The 21636-nt window shown below is 39.5% G+C and overlaps 1 protein-coding gene across 1 annotated transcript in view; it reads right to left on the minus strand.

Moving 5' to 3' along the window:
* EMB2762 (CCAAT-binding factor) overlaps positions 1-20761 on the minus strand; it is a 35367-nt gene extending 14606 nt beyond the window's left edge. Inside the window, exons 1-7 of the mRNA XM_088944015.1 lie at positions 20284-20761; positions 20070-20162; positions 19676-19749; positions 19302-19366; positions 19086-19137; positions 17411-17514; positions 2344-2399 (exon numbers count right to left, since the gene is read on the minus strand). Of these exons, the coding sequence (XP_088800141.1) occupies positions 2344-2399; positions 17411-17514; positions 19086-19137; positions 19302-19366; positions 19676-19749; positions 20070-20162; positions 20284-20649 (810 nt within the window). The 5' untranslated portion in view covers positions 20650-20761. The remainder of the gene's footprint in view (positions 1-2343; positions 2400-17410; positions 17515-19085; positions 19138-19301; positions 19367-19675; positions 19750-20069; positions 20163-20283) is intronic.
* Positions 20762-21636: the final 875 nt, after the last annotated feature.

Raw genomic sequence — 21636 nt, forward strand, 5'->3', positions numbered from 1 at the left:
TCCTATATCTTTTGTACTTGCTCAAAATGGCGCAAAGAAACCAATGTTCCTCTCCAAAAGATGACCCAGCCCTAGTCCCCCTTCCGATTTGATTTTATAGATTACCTTCCAATTTACCAAATGATCTCTCCTTTCGCCACCACCATTCCATAGGAAATCTCTCTGCATCTTTTCAATCTGGTTTCTCGCCCAAAATGAGATCTTGAATACAGATAAGTAAGACAGCAATTTTGAGAGAGTTGCCTTATGAGAGTGATCCTCCTTTGGAAAGATAATATTTCTCTTCCATGAAACAAGTTTCCTTCCACAGCTCTAATAACAAGGTCCCAAAAGTTGGATGATCTGGGATTTCCTCCCAAGGCTAGTCCAATTTCTTTATTGGCCAATCTTCAATTTTACAATCAAAAATACTGTGGATAAAAAAAGAGGATGGGAACACAAAATTTTTTCATGCGATGGCCAATGGAAGAAGGCGTAAGAACTTTGTGGCTAGGCTGGAAATGAATGGGGAACAGATATAGAATCAGGATGAAATTGCCAAAATCTTTGTGGATCATTTCAAATCCTTTTATAGAAGACCCCCGGAAGAAAGATTGACTTTAGAAGGATCAGAGTGGCCTTTACTAGATGAGGAGACAGCAAGGTGGTTGGAAAGGGACTTTGAGGAAGAGGAAATAAGAAAGGCAGTGTTTTCCATGAATAGATCTAAAGCACCTGGACTAGATGGTCTCACGATGGCTTTCTATCAGGATTGTTGGGAAGTGTTGAAAGATGATTTATTTGAAGTCTTTAAAGAATTTTCCAACACACATATTGTTAGATTTGGAGTTAATGCAACTTTCTTGGCCTTGATTCCAAAAAAGCTTGATGCTATCCATCCAAAGGACTTTTGACCCATTAGTTTGGTGACCAATGTATCTACAAGATAAAATGGCAAAAGTCATGTCTTTGAGGATCAAAGTAATTCTCCCCTTCCTCATCAGTCAGTTTCAAGTAGCTTTTGTGCAAGGAAGACAAATAATTGACCAAATCTGATAGCTAATGAATGTGTAGAGGAGATGAAAAGGTCTAAAAAGGAAAGATTTGTATGCAAACTGTGACTTAGAAAAGGCCTATATGACATGGTGGATTGGAAATTTCTCCTAGAAGTAATGCAACATCGAGGGTTTGGAGAAAGATGGTGTACCTGGATGTTTGCTTGTATACGGTCTTGTCATTCCTCTGTCCTTGTAATGGAGTGGTGAAAGACTTTTTCCCAGCTTGTAGAGGGTTAAGGCAAGGTGATCCTCCCTCTCCCTTCCTTTTTACTTTAGTGGTGGATGTCTTTAGTAGACTCCTCTCTAAGGCAGATAGGGAAGACGAGTTTAGGGAGTGGAGAGTGGGTAGAGATAATGTTCTGATTACTCATCTCCAATTTGCAGATTGAAAGAAGTGACTAAGAAGTTTGAAAAAGTTTCCAATCTGAAAATAATCTTAAATAAGAGTTGCATGGCAGGGGTTAATATGGAGGAGAATGACCTGATCATGATAGCAAATTGCTTAGGGTTCCATATAACCCCTTGGCCTTTGAACTATCTAGGACTTCCCCTAGGTGGTAGGTGCAAACCCGAAGGAAAGCAGTTTTTGGAACCCAGTTGTAGAAAGAAGTAAAAAGAGGTTGACTGGTTGAAAGAGAAAGTATATCTCTTTGGGAGGTAGGTATTCTCTAATAAGATCTACATTGGCTAACCTACCCATTGATCTTATTTATACAATGGGTGGGAAGGGAGGCCAATGAACTGGCTGATTCTCTAGCTAAGCAAGGGGTAACTAGGGATCAGATGTATTGGGCCCATTTTTAAATCTGCTATATGTTTTTGTTAAAAAGTGAGGCTGCACCTTGTGCCTCACACTGGGATGCTTGTAACGGATGTAATCCTTTGATTCTAATGAAATTTAATGATAGTTATTTATTAAAAAAAAGGGGAGTTTTTATATGCCATTTGATTTCTTTAAAGATAAATCTAGTTCAACATAATCTTACTTATCCCAACAAAAAATCAAAATAAGTGTAGTCCATTTACATTTTTTCACACTGTAAAGGCTGAGGCAGGATTATGACTAAGAAAATCTCAATCAGACAAGGATATGGTAGGGACATCTTGGAAAGAAAAGAAACAAGCAAGGCACAATTCAATGAAGAGTTCCACAACTCCAAATATAAATCTAATGCAAGACATACATGACAAGAATAAAATGTCTTCATCTTTCCATTATATCTAGCAAGTTGAATAATATTCACTGAAATAAAATGAAGAAAGTTAAGATGCTTTTCTTAGTTCAAGTTAAAACACTTAAACTTACACCATTAGTAGTCTTCTTTGATTTCTGTTGCCTATCCTCTTCTTTTGATGAGAACCCTAAATAACATAAAGGGAAGAAAATTAAAAACCTATTCCATCAGAAAACTGATGAGTACATTACAGTTATGTTGAAAATTACACAACAAACAAAATAGCCATGCATTCAAATGATAATTCCCAAAGTGAGAAGTCGATATTTGGTTTAGAAGCGACAAAAGAATCAATGGAGAATTTTTGGGTTATAGGAGATCGGTATTGTTTCAGCTTTTTCATTTATTTTCTAGTTGGGAGTATCTCAAGAATGGGATTCTGGTTTTTATTTTTATTACTGTTTTGAAATTACTATGTATGGAATTATTTTTTAGTAAACACAAAGATTACTATTTTTAGTAATTTCTGGTGCCTTTGAATTAAGTTAGCTTTAGTGGGATTAGGTAAGTGTTGTTAGAGTTGTTTTAGTAATTAGAGTCATCATTGAAGTGTGTTTATGGGTCAAGTATTGATTTGTCATAGTTTTAAAGCAAATAGAAGTGTTTTGGGTCAGTGTCCTACTCCAAATTGGAGTTTGTAAAGGGGCATCCGATATTCCGAGTTAAAGAGTCATTGTAATTGGAGTTGAGGGAGCGTTATTTTGATGAAATAAAGATTATTTAGTGAATTCTGGTCATTTCCAAAAAATTCTCTCTCTACTATTTCTTCTTCTAAGTGAATTGTCTCTTTACGTTTGGCATAACAGCACTAATTTTCTTTCTCATTCTTTGGTGACAACAAGCATTCTACTTGCCTTTTTTTTTTTTGATCAATAACAGATTCATTCAATTCATTGAAATATCAAACTATTTACAGCAAGGAAGTCAAAAACTCTTATCTTCCGAGTACAACTTAAACCCACCAAAGAGAGAAACAACAAAAAGAAACAATTAAGTTACAGCTTAGCCCAAAACATTGCTTCCCTTTCTATCCCTTGTTTAGCTAATCCATCAGCCAAATAGTTAGCTGATCTCTTAACCCAGCGCATCCTGATTTCCATCTCCCGCACCAGACACCTGAATTTCCTCTTTTCATTTCTGTAATTCCATAAACCGCAGTTGTCTTTAATCAACCACCCTATCACCACCTCCGAGTCCCCTTCAATTATGAGTTTCCTGACATTCAACTCCTTGGCTTTCTGAACTCCTTCCATAACTGCCAAGATCTCAGCTCTAAAGGAATCCCCCACACCAATTGGGCCCGAGAACAGGGCAGAAATGACCCCGTTCTCATCCCTAAAAACACCTCCAATCCCTGATTGCCCCGAGTTCCCCCTACAACTCCCATCAAAATTTAACTTTAAGAAGCCAGCAGGTGAGAGAGTTCAAGAGACCCTTATTACTGGTTTGATCTGAGTGCCGTTTGCAATCTCACCCCACTTTCTCAGTATATCTTCCACTGTGTAGTCTGTAAATAGCTCTAATGATTTCAGCCACTGTACTGCCCTTATGTGGATCACAGCCTTCACATCTTCAGCCCCTCTCTCATTTTCTAAGAAGATCCTAGTATTTCTTTCTTCCCATAATGTCCAGCATACTGCAGCCCTCAGACCTCTCCACATAGTCCTTCCCCTTTTCATGTGCCACCTGAAAAAGGAAGGGGAAAATAGGCTCTGCAAGTCTGACGAAGGGTTCCACCTACACCCAAAGAGAGAACAAGCCCACTCCCAAATTGACTTTGCAAATTGGCAAGACACCAGTAAATGAAAACCAGTCTCCCCATCCGCTTTGCCAAGAACACACCAATGAGGTGACAAACAAGTATTGGATCTCTTTTTTTAGAGCAAGTCCCCAGAGTTGAATCTTTCCAAATAGGCTTCCCAACAAAAACTACCAACCTAGGAGGAATCAGTCTGCACCAAACCTCACTAACTGGGAAAGGGAAGGTTGCAGGACTGGTGGACTGGCAAAGGACTTTGAAGAAGGAAGCACAAGAAAAACAGCCCGTGGGGATAGGGGTCCAAATTCTAGAGTCCACCATAGAAGGGTCCAAGAAAACATTATCAAGAAATTCAAAGAGGTTCGAAATACAATCAAGGTCCGAGTCCCTCACAGCCCTCCTCAAACCCACGTTCCACCCAAACCCCGAACTAGAAGAGGAAGAGGTGATGAAAGAAGAAATTGGCTCATCTTTAAATTCGGATAGAGCATACAAAGAAGGAAGTTGTTCCATAAGAGGAAAATTCCCCACCCAAATATGTTCCCAGAATTTTATGGAATTACCTTAATTCAAATCATACCTGAGATTAGACCTGTTCATGGGCCGGGCCTGACCGGGCTTTTACTCATCATTAATGGAAATACGCTAGGCCCGAGCCTGAGCCCGGCCCGACCAACGGGCCTATAACTTGGGACCGAGCCCGGCCCTGATAAAAAGCCCGAAGCTCAAGCCCGAGCCCGAAGCCCGACCTAATAAAAAAAATTACAATTTTCCCTATTCAAATTAGAATTAAAAATTCATATGGTTTTTTTTCCTATTTAAATGAACAATGGGCCTACAAGATGGTTTTTTCACTTTCTTTTACGTTTTAAAACATAGTTTTACATTCTTAAATCAAAAAATTTATTCAAATGGACATAATCACATAACCCATTTTAAGTCTAATTGTAGGTCGGGCCGGGCTATTTTGACAAAACCAGAGCCCGGCTCGAATTTATTGCGGGCCGGGCTTTTTGGCACGAGTTTAAGCCCACGGGCCTATAAACATGTTCAACCGTCGGGCCACCCGGCCCATGAACAGGTCTACCTGAGATGAGGAGAGAAGACTGGAAGCAAATCATGAACGGCTTTCCAAGGTGAAGTGCTTGTGGTCTTTGCTCTGATTCCAACATCCCATCCATCTTGCTCCAACCCATGTATGCTTGCCACTGTTCTAGCCCATAGCTTCAGCCGCTCCAAAGGGAACCTCCACAACCATTTCCCTAGAAGGGCCGAATTCCTTAACCCAATGTTTCCAAACCCCAAACCCCCATAGTTTTTACTTCTGGTCACCACCTTCCAGCTAACCCTCTGGTCCCTCTTCTCCTCTCCCGGCTCCCAAAGGAAATCTCTCATCAACCTCTCCAACCTACTACAAACCTTCCTTGGAATATTAAACACCGAAAGAAAATAATTGGGTAAGTTTGCTAACGTGGCCTTAATCAGTGTAATTCTACCACCCAGAGAGAGAATTCTTCTTCCAAGATACAAGTCTTTTTTCAAATCTTTCCACCATCGGGTTTCAAAAGCTCTCCCTCTTAGGATTATCTCCTAGGGGCAACTCTAGATAGTTCAGAGGCCACCCTGATACTTCACACCCCAGTACTTCTGCACTCTCCCTTAACTTTCTCTCCTCCAGATTCACCCCCACTACACAACTCTTCCCAAAGTTCACCTTCAAATTTGATACCTACTCAAATAGTTGAATCACCAGTTTCAGATTCTTTATGAAGCTCACATTACCTCCTTCACAAAACAGGATCGTATATTCAACAAACTATAAGTGAGTGAGTGGGATGTTCTCCCTTCCAACCCTCCAACCTCTAATGAAACCCCTAAAGTCTTCCTTGTGGATCAACTTCCCCAAAACATCAGCAACCAGTAAAAACAAAAATGGAGATAAGGGGTCTCCCTGTCTTATACCCCTAATGGCTGGGAAGAAATCCACCACTGTCCCATTCATTAGCATTGAATAATGACAACTCCGAACACAACCCATGATCCATTTGCACCATCTGGCCCAAACCCCATTTTGATCATAACTTTCCTTAAGAACTCCCAATCCACCATATCATAAGTCTTCTCCAAATCCAACTTACACACCACCTCCTTTTTATCCTTCTTAAAATTCTCCACACTCTCATTGGCAATGAAGATTTCATTTGTGATCTGTCTTCCACTTACAAAGGCACCTTGATTTTGTTCAATTATGTTTGGCAATACCCTCTTCAACCTCAAGGATAACACCATTGCAATGATCTTGTACAAACTGTTTACCAAACTAATTGGTCTGAAATCCCTTGGATGCAATGCTTCTTTCTTTTTAGGGATCATAGCTATAAAAGTGGAATTCACCCCCCGGGTTAACAATTCCTCTCCTATGAAATTCCTCAAAAACCATGAGAAGATCATCTTTCAAAATATCCCAACAATCCTGATAAAAAGCCATTATAAACCCATCCGGCCCTAGAGCTTTTGTTCTGTCCATAGAAAACACAACCTCTTTAATCTCCTCCAAGTCAAACTTCCTTTCCAAACTCCTCCTATTATCTCCCCCTACATTTGCCCAGTCCAGACCTTCAACCCACACCTTTCCATTTACAGGTCTTCTTAGAATGGATTTAAAATGTTCCACACATGCTCCGGCTATCTCCTCTTGTTGAGTTTACTCAATCCCATCCACCACCAATTTGGAAATGAAATTTCTCTTTTTTCTTCCATCTACCAAAGAATGAAAGTACTTGGTGTTCCTATCTCCCTCTTGCAACCATTTGCACCTAGATTTTTGCCTCCAACCTCTTGCAACCATTCTACTTGCTTTTCCACCCATATTCTTCATATTTAATCACTCACAAAGCCCACCACCAGATCTAAATTAGCAAGGCCCCTAACCTGTCCCACATCACCACAATTGCTGAACAAACTAGAGGCAGATTTTCGTTTAGAGATAAATGGGTAGAATTGTTTCTTTCAAGGTTTCTTATGAATTATGATATAGAGGGTAACTTTCCAGTATTAAAAGGTCAAGGGGCAAAAAAGTGCAAGGTGCATTTTGCACGCAAGGTGCAAGGCAAGGCACACGCCTTTTTGAAGCAAGGCACAAAATGAAAAAAAAAAGTGAAGAGCAAAAAAAATAAAAAATATATTAAGCATAATATTAATTAAATATATAAACTTAAATTTTAAAACAAATGTTTAAAAAAATATTATCTCAAATTGAAATGCATAAACAATCTAAAACATATTAAAAATGAAAATTTTTAAAATAAAATCAAGCATATAAAACATAGCCAAGCATGTAAAACTCTCAATCTATTTTTTTTGATAAATCAATCCCTTTATTTGTTTCCCCTTGCATTTCTTCAAATAGTTAATGTGATATTGAACATTTTGCTTTCTTGACTCTACAATCCACCTTTGTACCAAGCCCCTTGAGGCAAGCCCAAACAGTCCCATGTTAAGGTCTTAAATTCTTAATCCCTACAAAAAAAAATGATCTTATAATTTTAGTTGTCTTTTAAAAATACCTTTTATTAGGATGAATGAATAAACAACATTGGAAAATAGGGGGTTCTTGGAGAAAAATGCACAAACTTTGAAAAGGTGCATGCTTGGGCTAAAGCTTAGATGTGTAAATCAGGTCTTGCCGCCCGCAGCCCAGCACAATTGTGTAGGTCGCGCTAGGCCTGGGGTTTTAGGTCTACAAGTCGGGCCGGTAGACCTGTAGACCTAAAACAGGTTTTCAACTATCCGAATCCGAGATGGGTTTAAATTAACTGAATTTGAATGCGCAGAAGGTAGCGTAGTTCAGTTAGTAGAGTAATAATAGCATATTGCAGAAAAAATGGGAAGTCACTATCAGTCATTAATTGGTTGATGTTAACGCTCATGTGGAGTCTAGCGTTTTCAACTATGGATAAACCCAAGAAACAAAACCCCTAAATCCTAAGGTTGTGTTTGGTTTGAAGGAAAAGGTAGGGAAACCTGACCCATAAATAGCAATGAGTGCCAGAAGTGCAGTGGTTCAAATTCAATCCACTCAAAAAGATCTCTGTAAAACAGAATAAGCAATTGTATAAATCAAAATTCATATAAAATTAAAATTTTAAGTTTTTTTCAATTTTTTTAAATAAATAGCTTTGGCCCGGCCTGGCCCAAGGCTTGGCCCACGGACCAGCCCAACCCGTGGAATGACATGGCATGGCACAGACTTACACGGGCTTGGGTTGTGGGTTGTGGGTTGTGTCGGGCCAACCCCCCAAATTATCCCAGGGGAGGGCGACATGGCCTGCACTTTGCACAGGCCGCCCACCTAGCACGGCCCATTTTACACCTCTACTAAAGCTCAAGGCACGCATGCCTTTTAAAAGTGTTGTACCTACAACCTAGGCAAGGCACATGCCTCACTTGTGCACCTAGATGCACCTTAATCACTTAACTTCCACACACAATATTTTAGGGAAAAAAGTCTTACTTTCTGAACTAAGAAACTGAAATTTTGAATAATATTTTCCAATTTTACATGGAGTCTCCTAAATGATTAAGTGTCCACGTCAGAAACATGTCAGAATCCAACACCCCTTGGATTCTTCAAAGCCACTTCTATGTGATTTTTCTTTCTTTCATTGCTTATTTGACATAAATGAACAGTCGTGTACACATTGAATATCATTTTTCCTACAAAATGTTTAAGTAACAAAGATAATCTTTTAAAAACTTCAATTATTTTTTCCTACAAATAGTTGAATTTCAATGAAATACAGAGTAATTTAATTGGTTATATTTGTTTACAGATGTGTAAGGAAGTACTTGTTTTAACAACTGTGCAACTATCCAAGGCCTTAAAACACCTAGGTGATTGCTATGCAATGCTTTGATAATACTGCTTACAAGTACTATGATATAAAGAATGAATCCCAGAGAACAATGTGCACACCACTCCACTGTGGTTTAACAATGGATGTGGCAAGGTTGAGGGAACAAGGAGGGCAAATGGACTGTGGGTCTGAAGGTTTCATGGTGACTTCAAGGTGGAGACACTTCCTGAAAGTGGAGGCCAAGAATTTTCTGTTCGAGGAGTTAAATATCAAGGGACAACTTAGCTTGAACATAAGAGAGAAGCAGAAGGCAACTGTATTGGTAGAAGGAAAAGAGACAGTCGAATGGCTCAAAGATTTTCTGGTTGAGGCTGCAAACAAAGGGAAGAGCCCAAGTTGGAAAGAAAGAGTTACAGCAACAGGAAGAAGGTACATATTGGAATGCAGAAGAAACTGTAGAAGATTTTGCATTACCCTTACAGTGTTCTTTGCAAAGGGTAAGAAACAATTGGTATGCTTCCCAGAAGGAAAGGATAGCCAAGGTTGGCAAGTGGTTGCTAAAAGTCTTAGGACTCTGACTAACTGGAAGAAAGAAAAACAGGAGATCTCTCAAGTGGAAGTACTGCAAGCTCCCTCTGAACCTTTGGGCTCCAAGTATGACCCTATAGCTTTGGCTCGAAATACAGCCACCCCTACTGTGAACATCAACTTCAGGAGAGAAGTGTGGGAAAGGATGCTGGTAGTTGAAGGTAAAAGTCCAGTCTCCAATTGGAAGAAAGTTGTTGATCTTATGCAACATTAGTTGAGGTTAAGAAGTACTTTCATATTAACTCCTTTGACAGTTTTAAAGCAGTACTCAATCCCCTTGATAATTTGCTGGAAGGTTCTGCTAAGAGCTTCCAAGAAGTCTAGGGGTCTTTTGATGTGTTTCATTGGACTCCCTCATCTAACACAAAGACATTTTCGATTATGGATGGAGTGATAATTCAGGTATTAGGGCTGCCTTTTCATTTGTCGAAACATGAAGTAGTCTCTCTCATTGCTGTTCTTTGTGGTGCACGTCTCGATGGTGAATTTTGGGGAGATCTCCGTTCAGCAGCCCTCCTCTTGAGTGGCGTCAAACCAGAGGAGATCCCTAGGAAAATAATTTTCTGTGTGGATGGAATCCCAGTGTGGTTGGCTTCCTCCATTGAAGCTGCACTGTGGAGGGAAAGTCGGCAGGTAGAAGATGAACTAGTAGAGGCACAGGTGCTACATGGAAGGTTGGGATTGGAAGTTCAGAGCTCTGACACAAGGATTGGATTGGAAGATCAGAGGTTCGACAGAATTTTCAAAAAAATGGATAAGCAGGCTTTAGCTCCTCCAAAAGAAGTAGGCAGGTTGGAAAGTCAAAAACGCGAAGACCAAGTTAATGGGCTGGCTTGTTTAAAAACCTACGCCCAGGTGGCAGCTAAAGGCACCAAAAAACAGACTTTTAAAAACTTCAGGGGGTCTTTCCTCAAAAGGAAAACAATTTGAATTTAATCTAGCTGCAGAAAAGACAAGGGAGTCTCCAATTAAGGGCGCACCAGTGGGTCAATCCAGGGGGGACTCTAACTTAAGTTGTCACGTGAGGGCCCATATTAGCACTCATAAGCCTGCAGAATTGTGTAGGCCCATTTTTTCAGAAGGAAATAACCCAGTTAATTTGATTCCACTTGGCCCATCTGTCAAATTGGCAAATGGGCCAAGTCTAGAAGGCCCACCAGCCTCAAAGGCACATGATCACTTAAGTAGTCACATGCCAAAGGGCCTCCTTTCGATAGACGCAAACTGTGGTCTATCTTCTTCCTCAAGCCCTCCGAATCAGGTTTCAGTCTCAAGCCAGAATGGGAGCTCTTTACAATGGATCCCGACCAAGAAGCTACAGAATCTCTCATCTAACCACCGCAATCCCCGAAGCGTCAGGTGCATTCAGTTAGAAATGGAGGAGGAAGACAGCTCCAAGGAGGAATTTTCTTCAGAGTCTAACACAGACAACACAGTCAGCCTTGGTAGTGTGGATCTGCGGCTGTCGAGGTCGATCTTAGAGGATGAAAGCTTTCACACAGACTTGCTTTTCTTAGAAGATGATGCCTTGGGCCCATCAGAAGACGTCCAGGAGGAAGTTTTGCAAACTCTCAGGTCACCAAAATTGGCGGTAAATCCAGCAAAGCCTACAAAGGAAACACAAGGGACACTTAACCTAGAGCCTATTCCCTTTTCAACAGAACAACACTCTCTTCATTGAATCAGAGGAACATGAACCTTTCTGTTCACAGAACATAGATTCAGCGGTTGGGGGACAAAATGCTAAGGTGGATTTGGATGTTACAGTTAACACAGATTTAATATAACCAAATACACTTCCACTTTCTCCTCAGACACAAGGTTTGGCGGCAGCCCCTGATTACCTTTCTGGGACTTCAGAACCTTCATCCTCAGCCCATACTGGTATAGGTATGTCTGTTCATTTGGTTTTTGGTACTGATGTGGGTTCTATGCTTGAAACAGGTATCTCAGCTTCTCAACGGGAAAGAACAGCTTTTAGAGGGGAATGTGTGGGCATAGCTAATGATTGTGTTGAAAAGGAGAGAGAGCTTCAGAATTATCAAAAAAAAAGAAAAGGAGAGAGAGCTTCAGTTGAGAAAAAAGCAAGAGGAGTTAGAGAGAATGTGGAATCTAATATATGCTCTTCTTGAGGAGTACACGCAAAGGGAGGGGTTGGGTGTGGTTTCTGAGAACTGTGAAAAGGAGGGGGGAGAGCTACTCTTGAAAAAATTGCAGGAGGAAGAATTAGAGAGGATATGGGGGCAAATCTGTGAACTATTGGAGGAGTATAAGATCACAGAGGATTATTTGGAGGAAAACACATATGAGAATAGGAACCCAAAAAACTGTCCCAGCACCCAGGGGGTGGAAAATAACAAAAAGAAAAAGAAAAGAACCGAGGTAGAGAGGCTGATTTCAGATACAGAAAGGGACATTGAGTTTAGTGGCAGAAGGGGAAGAAAAAAGACTCCCAAGTAGGAACCTTTAACCTTAGTTGGGCTCTAAAATTTTGTTTCCCATGAAAATCATCATTTGGAATGTGAGGGGCTTAGGGAGCACAAGGAAAAGGAGGTTAATTAAAGACTTGCTCAGAAGGAATAGGCCTGATATAGTGATGCTACAGGAGACCAAATTAGTCAAATTTGACAAAAGATGGGCCAGAAGTGTGTGGAAGTCAAGAGGAATAAGTTGGGCCTTTGCACCCTCTTGGGGGGCTTCAGGGGGTATTGTCACATTGTGGAGAAAGGATGTCGTAGAGGCAGAGGAGGAGTTAATAGGAAACTTTTCGGTGTCTATAAGTTGGTGAATGATGGTTTTGTTTGGGTGTTGACCAATGTGTATGGCCCTAATATCTATAGAGAGAGAGAGAGAGAGAGAGAGGAATGAATTTTGGGAAGAGCTATATGAAATCCAAGGGCTATGGGAGGGTCCTTGGTGTTTGGGTGGTGATTTTAATGTATTACGCTACGTTAACAAGACAAATAACCCCCAACAGCTCATTATAACTAGTATGAGAAAATTTCATGATTTTATTAATTGTAGAGAGCTTAAGGAACTTCCTCTTGTGCAGGGCCTTTTTACTTGGTCCAACTTCCAAGAAAGCCCAACTTGCTCGAAGCTTGATAGATTCCTTTTTAATGAAAGTTGGGAAAATCATTGGAGAGACTTGCTATCCAAAGCTCTACCTAGAGACTAGAGTTACCTCTGACCATTGTCCCATTGAGCTAGGACAAGAACCTTTCAGGAGTGGACCCAAACCCTTTAGATTCAAAAATATGTAGCTGACACACCCAGATTTTGTAAAAAAGATTGAGGAATGGTAGAATCAAGATATGAGGGGGTGAAGTGGAAAGGGGTAAGGTTTCATAAGAAGTTGAAAAGCCTAAGGGGGAACTTAAGAGAATAGAATAGGGACCTTTTTGGGAGAATAGAGGAACAAAAATCCAATCTGATGACCAAAATAAAGGAGTTGGGTGAGAAGGAATCTCAACGAACCATGAATACTTGGGAAAGAAAATTAAGGTAAAGGTTGAAAAAGGAATTAGAGGAGGTTCTTTTGCGAGAAGAGATATCTTGGAGGTAGAAATCTAGGCATAAATGGATAAAGGAAGGTGACAGGAATACTAAATTTTTTCAAGATATGGCCAATGGAAGAAGAAGGAAAAACTTGGTGACTAAACTTGAAGTGGATGGTGTGGGGTTGGACACTCAAGAGAAAATAGCCAATTGTTTTGTAATGCACTTCAAATCTATATTAAGGAAACCTCTAGCTAATCAAGTGGAATTGGCTGGGTTGGATTGGCCTACACTGCCTGAAGAGATGAAATTGTGGTTGGAAAGGAGTTTTGAGGAGGAGGAAATCTGACAAGAAGTTTTTTCAATGGATAGATCTAAGGCACCAAGGCCAAATGGCTTTACTATGGCTTTCTTTCAAGACTGTTGTGTTGGGCCTCGAAGGGGGTCACGGACCATGAGGAGTTGTCAAAACCGGGGGCTTCGTACACGTACACGCGCATAAGACTTGTACACAAGAGATGGGCACCACTTACAACCCAAAAGCCTAAGCTTTTTAGTTATGGGCCACTCTTGTATATAAGCCTCATTCCCCATTCCATACACCTACTCACATGTGCATCCCAACATGTTGGAACATAATTAAAGGAGACTTGTTAGAAGTTTTCAAAGAATTTGAGGAACAGTCCATCATTAGTCGTGGAGTAAATGCCACTTTCCCAGCCTTGGTCCCTAAGAAGAAAGAGGCCAAACATCCCAAAGACTTTAGGCCAATCAGCTTGGTAATAAGCATCTATAAGATATTGGCAAAGGTCTTATCTTTGAGAATCAAAAAGGCTCTTCCCCCCCATCATAAGTCAAGCTCAAGATGCTTTTGTTCATGGTAGACAAATAGTTGACCAAATTTTAATAGCAAATGAAAGTGTGAAAGAGATGAGAAGATTGGGTAGGCAAGGTTTTGTTTGCAGATTGAATCTTAAAACGTCCTATGATTTAGTGGATTAGAGTTTTCTGCTAGAGGTGCTCAAAAAGTGTGGTTTTGGGGATAGATGGTGCAAGTGGGTAGGTGGTTGTCTGACGTCTTGCCATTACTCAGTTTTAGTAAATGGAGTAGTAAAGGATTTTTTCCCAGCATGTAGGGGCTTGAGACAATGTGACCCATTGTCCCCTTTCCTTTTCGCATTGGTTGTTGATGTTTTTAGTAGACTTTTGTCAAAAGCAAACAGAGTTGGATTGATAAGAGGATGGAGATTAGGAAGAAATCAAGTTTCGATTACCCACCTTCAGTTTGCAGATGATATCATAATCTTTTGTGAGGGATGTGATTTGTTGAGGGCAAAGAAACTGAGAAATCTAATAACCCTCTTTGAGAATGTCTCAAACCTGAAAATAAATCTTGAGAAGAGTTGTGTGGTGGGGCTAAATGTGGAGGGAAGGGAGTTGGAGTCTATTGATGCCTGCTTAGAAATGCCATAATTCTGCTTGGCCCTTGACCTATCTAGGACTTCCCCTAGGTGCAAATCCAAAGGAAAGTAGGTTTTGGATCCCAATGGTAGAAGTTTGAAAAAAGGTTAGTGACCTGGAAAAAGAACTATCTCTCTCTAGAGGGTAGAATAACCTTGATTAGGGCCACACTCATAAACTTACCCATCTACTTTTTGTTTGTTTTTAGGATACCTGTTAGGGAAGCCAAGAAGATAGAAAAGTTGATGAGGGATTTTTTGTGGGAGCCAGGTGTAGAGAAAAATGATCATTTGATTAGATGGGAGGTGGTGAGTTGAAGCAAGGAACAAATGGAAGGGGGGGGGCTTAGGGTTAGAGAACCTAGTAAATAAGAATGAAGCTTTTCTGCGCAAGTGGTTATGGAGGTGGCCTCTGGAAAGAGAGAGATTGTGGCATGAGGTGGTGGCTAGTATCCATGGCTGTTTTGAATCTGGTTGGGATGTCGGGGTATCTCAACGGGCCACACTCACTACACCTTGGAAGACGATTTTTGGCATCCTCCCAAAATTTCTCAAGTTCGTAAGGTATGATGTCTGCAATGGTAATTCTGTGCTTTTTTGGGAAGATGTTTGAGTGGGCAACCAACCATTAAAAGACCTCTATCCCTCCCTTTTTTCTATTTCCCTCTATAAAAAGGAGCTTGTTTTGAGGTTTCTTTCTCCCCCCATTCTCCCACTGTCTCTTAATTGGGCTTTTGGGTTCCATAGAGGGTTGAGGGATGAGGAATCGATTTCTGCCTCTGAGCTATTACTTTTACTTGATTCTGTTTGTTTGGACCCTCCTAAACCATATAGAAGAATTCGGTCTTTAACCTTGAGTGGCTCTTTCTCTTGTTCTTCCTTCTTTAAGTTCCTACGATCTACTACTTCCCCTTTGTTGTTCCCAATTAAAGAAGTCCGGTCAAGGCCAATTCCACCTAAAATTGCTGGTTTTTGTTGGGGAGTGTATTATGGTAATATTAATACCGTGGACAATGTACAAAAAAAGAGACCTCACTCATGCTTGCCCCCAATTGGTGCATTTTATGTAAAGTGCAGAATGAGGACTGTTATCACCTACTGATTTCTTGCTCTTTTACAGTAAATATTTGGAATTGGGTTTTTATGTTGTTTGGGTACAGGTGGAACCTACCTCCTGAAGTAAATATGCTTTTTGATCCGTCTTTTTTTGGTTGGCCAACAAAGAGAGAGAAAGTAATGTGGAAATGCATTAGGGCAGCCCTCTTATGGATCATTTGGGAGGAAAGAAATGCCAGAATTTTCTAGGAGAAGGAGAGAAGCATAGCTGAAATAAAGGATTGAATACTGACAAGGGCAATCCTTTGGCTACAAACTACTGATCTCTTTGCGGATTACTCTAGTTATGACCTTTGAAGGAGTTGGGCAGCAGTGGTCTCCACATCATCCAAGAAAAACAGAACACAAACAAGTTGGTTACCCCCACCGGAAGGAGTTGTAAAGTTGAACTTTGATGGGAGCAGTCAAGGCAATCCAAGACCTTCGGGTATAAGAGGGATCTTGAGGAATATGGATGGCAACATTTTGTCATGTGGGTTATGGAGACTCTACAAGCGCTGAGATATTAGTTGTGGTACAAGGACTACAGATTTCCAACCAACTTGGAGTGACTAATTTGATAGTTGAAGGAGACACTAAGGTGATAGTGGGATGGATGTCGGACCCAGAAACTATTGTTTGGGGATATAGGCAAAAAAGTCAAATGTCTTACGAGAACCATGTCAGTTAGCTTTCAGTGGGTTAGTAGATCGGCAAATGCTTTGGCAGATTCTTTAGCTAAACAAGGGGCTTCAAGGGATTCTCTGTTTTTGGCTAATTTGTAACTGCAATCTGAAAAGAGTTGGGTTTGGAACCACCTTTAAGGGGAGGTAACACCCTGTGCCTCCTCTTAGGGTGCTTCATGCTTGTACTATTTCTATCTCTATTTAATAAAATACTATTCATGCATGAAAAAAAGGAAGTCCTTGTTTTATGATTGCAAAGAAAAGGAGTGTAGAGAAAAGAAAAGAAACTCCTTAGTACAATATTAGTAATGCTTATCTCACTAATGTCAAACGTATATACCTGGATCCATAGTTGTCAAGGCGATGCCTAGGCAGGCACCTAGGCAACAAGGCGCCCTTGGAGGCTCGCCTCGCCTAGTCGCCTAGCGGTTTTGTATTGTGTCTTATAAAATACTTATAAATTGTTACCATTTTGGGATTATAATTATAAAATAGACATTGTTAAACAAAAACATTCATTTTTTGTGTTTATAAACTAATTTCTTTTTATTATTTTCTTATTTGTTAGGGTTTAATCAACACAAACATTGCTAACTGCTGTATGGAACCCTCAAAGACTTCAGAATTAGAACCAATAAGTAAGGAAAAACTTAAAGTTTTGTCTAATCAACACATTTTTGAATTTTCTTTTCTTTCTTCTTTTTCTTCTCATAAATATGCTGATTTTCTAGACATAAACATGAAGTTTATAATTTTCTTATGAAAATTATGGATAGTTATTAAGGAATGATGGTTATGGAACCTAGGGAACAATCTAGGATATGTATTTTTCACTTAAAAAAAATCCATTGCCTAGGCAACTAGGCAATAAGGCGCCCACTGTCGCCTAGCCTTGCCTTGGCGCCTTGAAAACTATGCCTGTATCTAGTCGGTACATTGCAATTCTCAAATGTAGAGGTAGCATGCAAGTACTAGGGGTATTGATCAAAAAAAAGGCTTGGAAGTAAAATGACAAAAGACACAACAATCCTCAGCATGTGAAGCATTATGACATGAAAGGAACAATCCTCAGCATGTGAAGCATTCTCATCTCAATTAATAACGCCAGATCAATAAGGTCAACAGAGTTCTAAATAGAAAGTCAGCATAAAGATCAGTAGAAATTTTAACACAAAATCCATGCAGTAAATGCTTACCTAACTGACTCCACATCTCATAATCAGACTTTCCATCTTGACCTTCTAGAGGAGGGATTTGTGCCAGAATGTAATATATCTTGCGAATAGAAAGTTCTATGTTGCTTCATATCAACAAAAAGTCAGTTATGCAAATTACTTGCTACTGTAAGAACAGGATTTTAACATAAAACTAATACTTGAATTTCTACTGAAATTGGATATAATCATCCAAAAATCACCAAGCTGGTAATAAAATTAGGAATTAATAAGCATACTAAATACAAAGCATCAAGGCAAAAGTAAGCAATAGGATGTTACATATTCTCATATTTTTAGTTGGTAATTGGTACTCTTCGAGGAAAAAGATATATGCGAATAAACAAATGGCAAGTAGCAAACAAAAAATTAAACAAAACAGGTCCTTGGCCAGAAATGAATAGAATTCATTGTAAACTATGCTTAGGAAAATATTAACATTATAGAGTGTGGGGGTAAGAGTAGAATTGAAGCATAGCTGAAGCTTATATAATAGACAGTGGTTTAAGGCTGCAAAGCAAGAAGCAAGACCATCTATCACTGTCTAATCTTTTGCCCTTATGTTACTGAAATTTGAGAACATATGTTTGCCCTGTTTGGTGTAAGGTGGCTAGAAAATAGTGGTACAAGGTGCCCAGAAGGAGAAAATTTCAGAGGGATCCTGTTCAATTTCATCACCACTGGGGTGCTTCATTGACTTTGAAGAGCAGGAATGACAGATTTTAGCACCCACAGGATTGTGAACAACTGGAAAATTCTGGCCCCATTGTCGAGAAAAATTTCTGTCCACAGGCTCTATCCACAAGGCATGTGAATCCATACAGCCATGCCTTCAGCAATGGTACTGTCACATGGAATGCACATGGACTAATATGTCATGCAGGGAGAGACCTTTGGATTGGACAGCACCGGATGTTGAACATAGACAGACATTTTTTCCATCTAGCTAAGGAAGGACTGTATTAGGAACCAGCTATTGGCTATACTAGGAGCCACGTGCGCTTTTTTTTGCACCTTGCACTTTTAAAACACTGAGTGGGTTGTGTTCTTAGTTGATCCTTTGAAAAAAAAAAGAAAGAAAGAAAGAAAAGAAAAGAAAAAACCCATCCACCTTGTTACCAACCAAAAGAAAGGTGTTTATTTATCAGTCTATCTTGCTAATAGAATTATATACACTTAAGCAAACCTTACACAACTCAAGCCTCAAAGCCTGGGCAACATCTAGATACAGGCACAATTTGCATGCATTGACAATTTGGGGCACCCCAGGCATGTCATATAATTTACTCAACAGAATTATAATTCAATTCCATCCTTCACATGAAAACAACTCAGACTTTTTTCTTATTCTGACCGATTTGAAACAACTATAAGACAAAGAGCATCATATGTCTTTTGGTATCATGAGAAATGCAATGTGGACTGCCAATCTAGGTTGAGGACATTCAAAGCACAATCATCACTAGGAGGGACCTAGACAAATGTGCATGAGAGAGAGATGTATTATGGAAGTAAGAGATGTTACAATTGCCTAATGGGGAAAAACCAAAAGGAGTTAGTTAATTAGCTAAAACCTGGTCAAAAACTCCAGCATTCCACCATACCAAGCGGATATTTAAAAGAAGATGGAAGTAAGAGACGTTAATATGACACTAACCCTGATTTAGAGATATCACCTCCATTGTCACGCAAAGACACATTTCTGTCATCTAACCAAAAAAAAGAACACTAAATCAAAAAAAAAAACACAATAGACCAAAACTTAAAAATGAAGAAGTTTGGTGAACCAACATGTGATAATTTGCATAGGGAACATACCACAACCACTATAATTAAACAAGTCCTAACACTTAAGTGATTGTAGAGTAAGTACCATTAGTAGTATCCACTGTTTCCAAGCTTCTAGCAATTTTTTCCAGGCTAATGCAGGTAAAATAACTGCACCCAGAAAAGAAAATTTAAATATTAGTAACTTTAAGTGCCTAGCACTGCATTATGAAGAACTAACACCCAAAAAAGATAACTAACATCTCGATTAAGCTTATCCTGAGAACAAATGGCAGAGCCAAGGAGGGTGTGTTTTGATAAGAAGTCTCTGTGGAACTTTCCTATATATTGTGCTTGATTCATGGGGTAAGGATCCAATGCTATCATTTTTTTATCAATTCCAATGCTATCATGTTAGTGTTACTTGTTCATATAATAAGACAATATTTATTTGAATAAGGGTGAGTAATTTTTCCGTACCGAACGTCTATGAACTTGAAATACTTCGAAGGGAGAAGGTTTAATAATAAACCATCTGACAATGTTGAGTGAACCTGCAATTGATGAGGGATCATAAACAATAAAACATACAATTAAAAATTTAAACATACGAAACCATATGATGAGCCGAATAATTCTTTTCACCATATGGATTCTAACGAAAATAATTATAAAAAAAAAAAAAAAGATTCTAACGAAAATCTAAGGTGGCAATACTTCGCCTGGAATAGGGACTTTGGGGTTAAAAATTGTTCGGATTCAAAAAAAAAAAAGCAGCACATGCTACCATATTCATATTCCCATGTAAACATTCACGCAATACTGCAATTGGGAGAAAAATCAATGTCAACGGAGTTCCAATTATACAACTTACGATAGTATGAATAAGTTTCTGGTATATAACCGACTGGAACCTCCCTCCTTTACCTAACCTCACGAATTCCATTACTGCGTCTAATGCAATATCCTGAAGTATGGAATTTTACAAACGATAGCAAATTAGAACCATAACCAATGTAACATAGCACAAGGCAAACACCCTTTGCAAGACACGAGAAAAAATATACAAAAAATGAGGGAAGTCTCACTCTGAGAGCTTCTTCACACTGTGAAGAAACAACGACGGTGATGAGTAGTTTAACAAACTCATCAAACTTTGAGCGAAGCCATGTTCTGTAAGTCAATTCCGGATCCTTCTTAGACTCCTCGACGTTACCATCTATGAGAGACTTCGCAGGAAGGAGTTCAGGAAGAACGGGAATGAAGAAAGATTGCACAGAAAGGAGAGCCTCAAGGACGTTTTGAGGACGAGAAGAAGAAGAGATGACGGAGAGAAAGAGAGGAAGGTTATTGATATGAGCTCTTGAAGATAGGAGTTGATGGCCTAGGGTTTTCAGTTCTTCAAGACTGTACTTTTCTCTCTTTTTCTGCTTCTTCGCAGAAGTGGAAGCCATTGTTGAGTGGCGAGGTCCACTGCGCGAGTTTGGAGGGAAACCCACTACAGAAAATGAATGGATTGAGGTAGGGTTGTCGCTCGTGAATAGACCTGTTCACGGGACGGTCCGGGCTTTTCCTCTTTATCAACAGTCAGCACATATATTTTTGGTGTAATTTAATAAATTAATATTATATTAATTTAGTAACAATTTAATAAATTAATTTATAATTTTTAAATAGTAAAATAATATTTGATAATAATTTTATAAATGAATATATTATATATAAATAATGTATATTTCTATTATATGTAATAGTATTGGGTTGGGCTTAGGCTCGGGCTCGAGTCGAGTTTATTTGAGAAAGCCCAAGCCCGGCCCAAAAAAATAGTTAGGACCGGTATTTAAAGCCCGAACCTTAGTTGCCGGCCTGAATTTTTGTTCAAGCCCGAAAAATATCAAGTTGGGCCAAGCCAAACCATCAGGCTACTTGGCCCATGAACAGGTCTACTCGTGAGTTCGTTTCTAATGGACCACATAGATATGGCAATTTCACCCATTCCCATGGGGGCTTCACTCCGCCCGCCCCCCAATTAAGGCGGTTTTTTACCATTGATCGGGGTTTGGGCAGGTTTTCTTTCACCAAAACCCTTCACATCGGGAATATGGCTGAATGGTATTTGACCACCCAACTCTTAATTCGCCCCCATATAACTAGAGGTGGCATGGGCGATGCATGGGATTTGTTAAGCAAAGGCTAAATAATAGAACACACATGATACTATACAATTGTTTTATGTTTTTAACGTGTTAAATAATTAATAATTATTTATATTTTATATACCACTTTTAATAATTTTTCACAATACAAAAATAAAAACACTTAATTTCAACTATGACTGTTTATCAAATTGACCAACCCAACCAACTCGACACGAGCTTGTTACTTTTCTAGTATTTCCGGTCGATTTTGATTTAACAATTTCCTAACCTGACCAGGTTATA

The sequence above is a fragment of the Nelumbo lutea genome, chromosome 5 (assembly GCF_056320005.1).
Source record: "Nelumbo lutea isolate HS-2025 chromosome 5, American lotus-T2T, whole genome shotgun sequence".
Lineage (NCBI taxonomy): Eukaryota > Viridiplantae > Streptophyta > Magnoliopsida > Proteales > Nelumbonaceae > Nelumbo > Nelumbo lutea.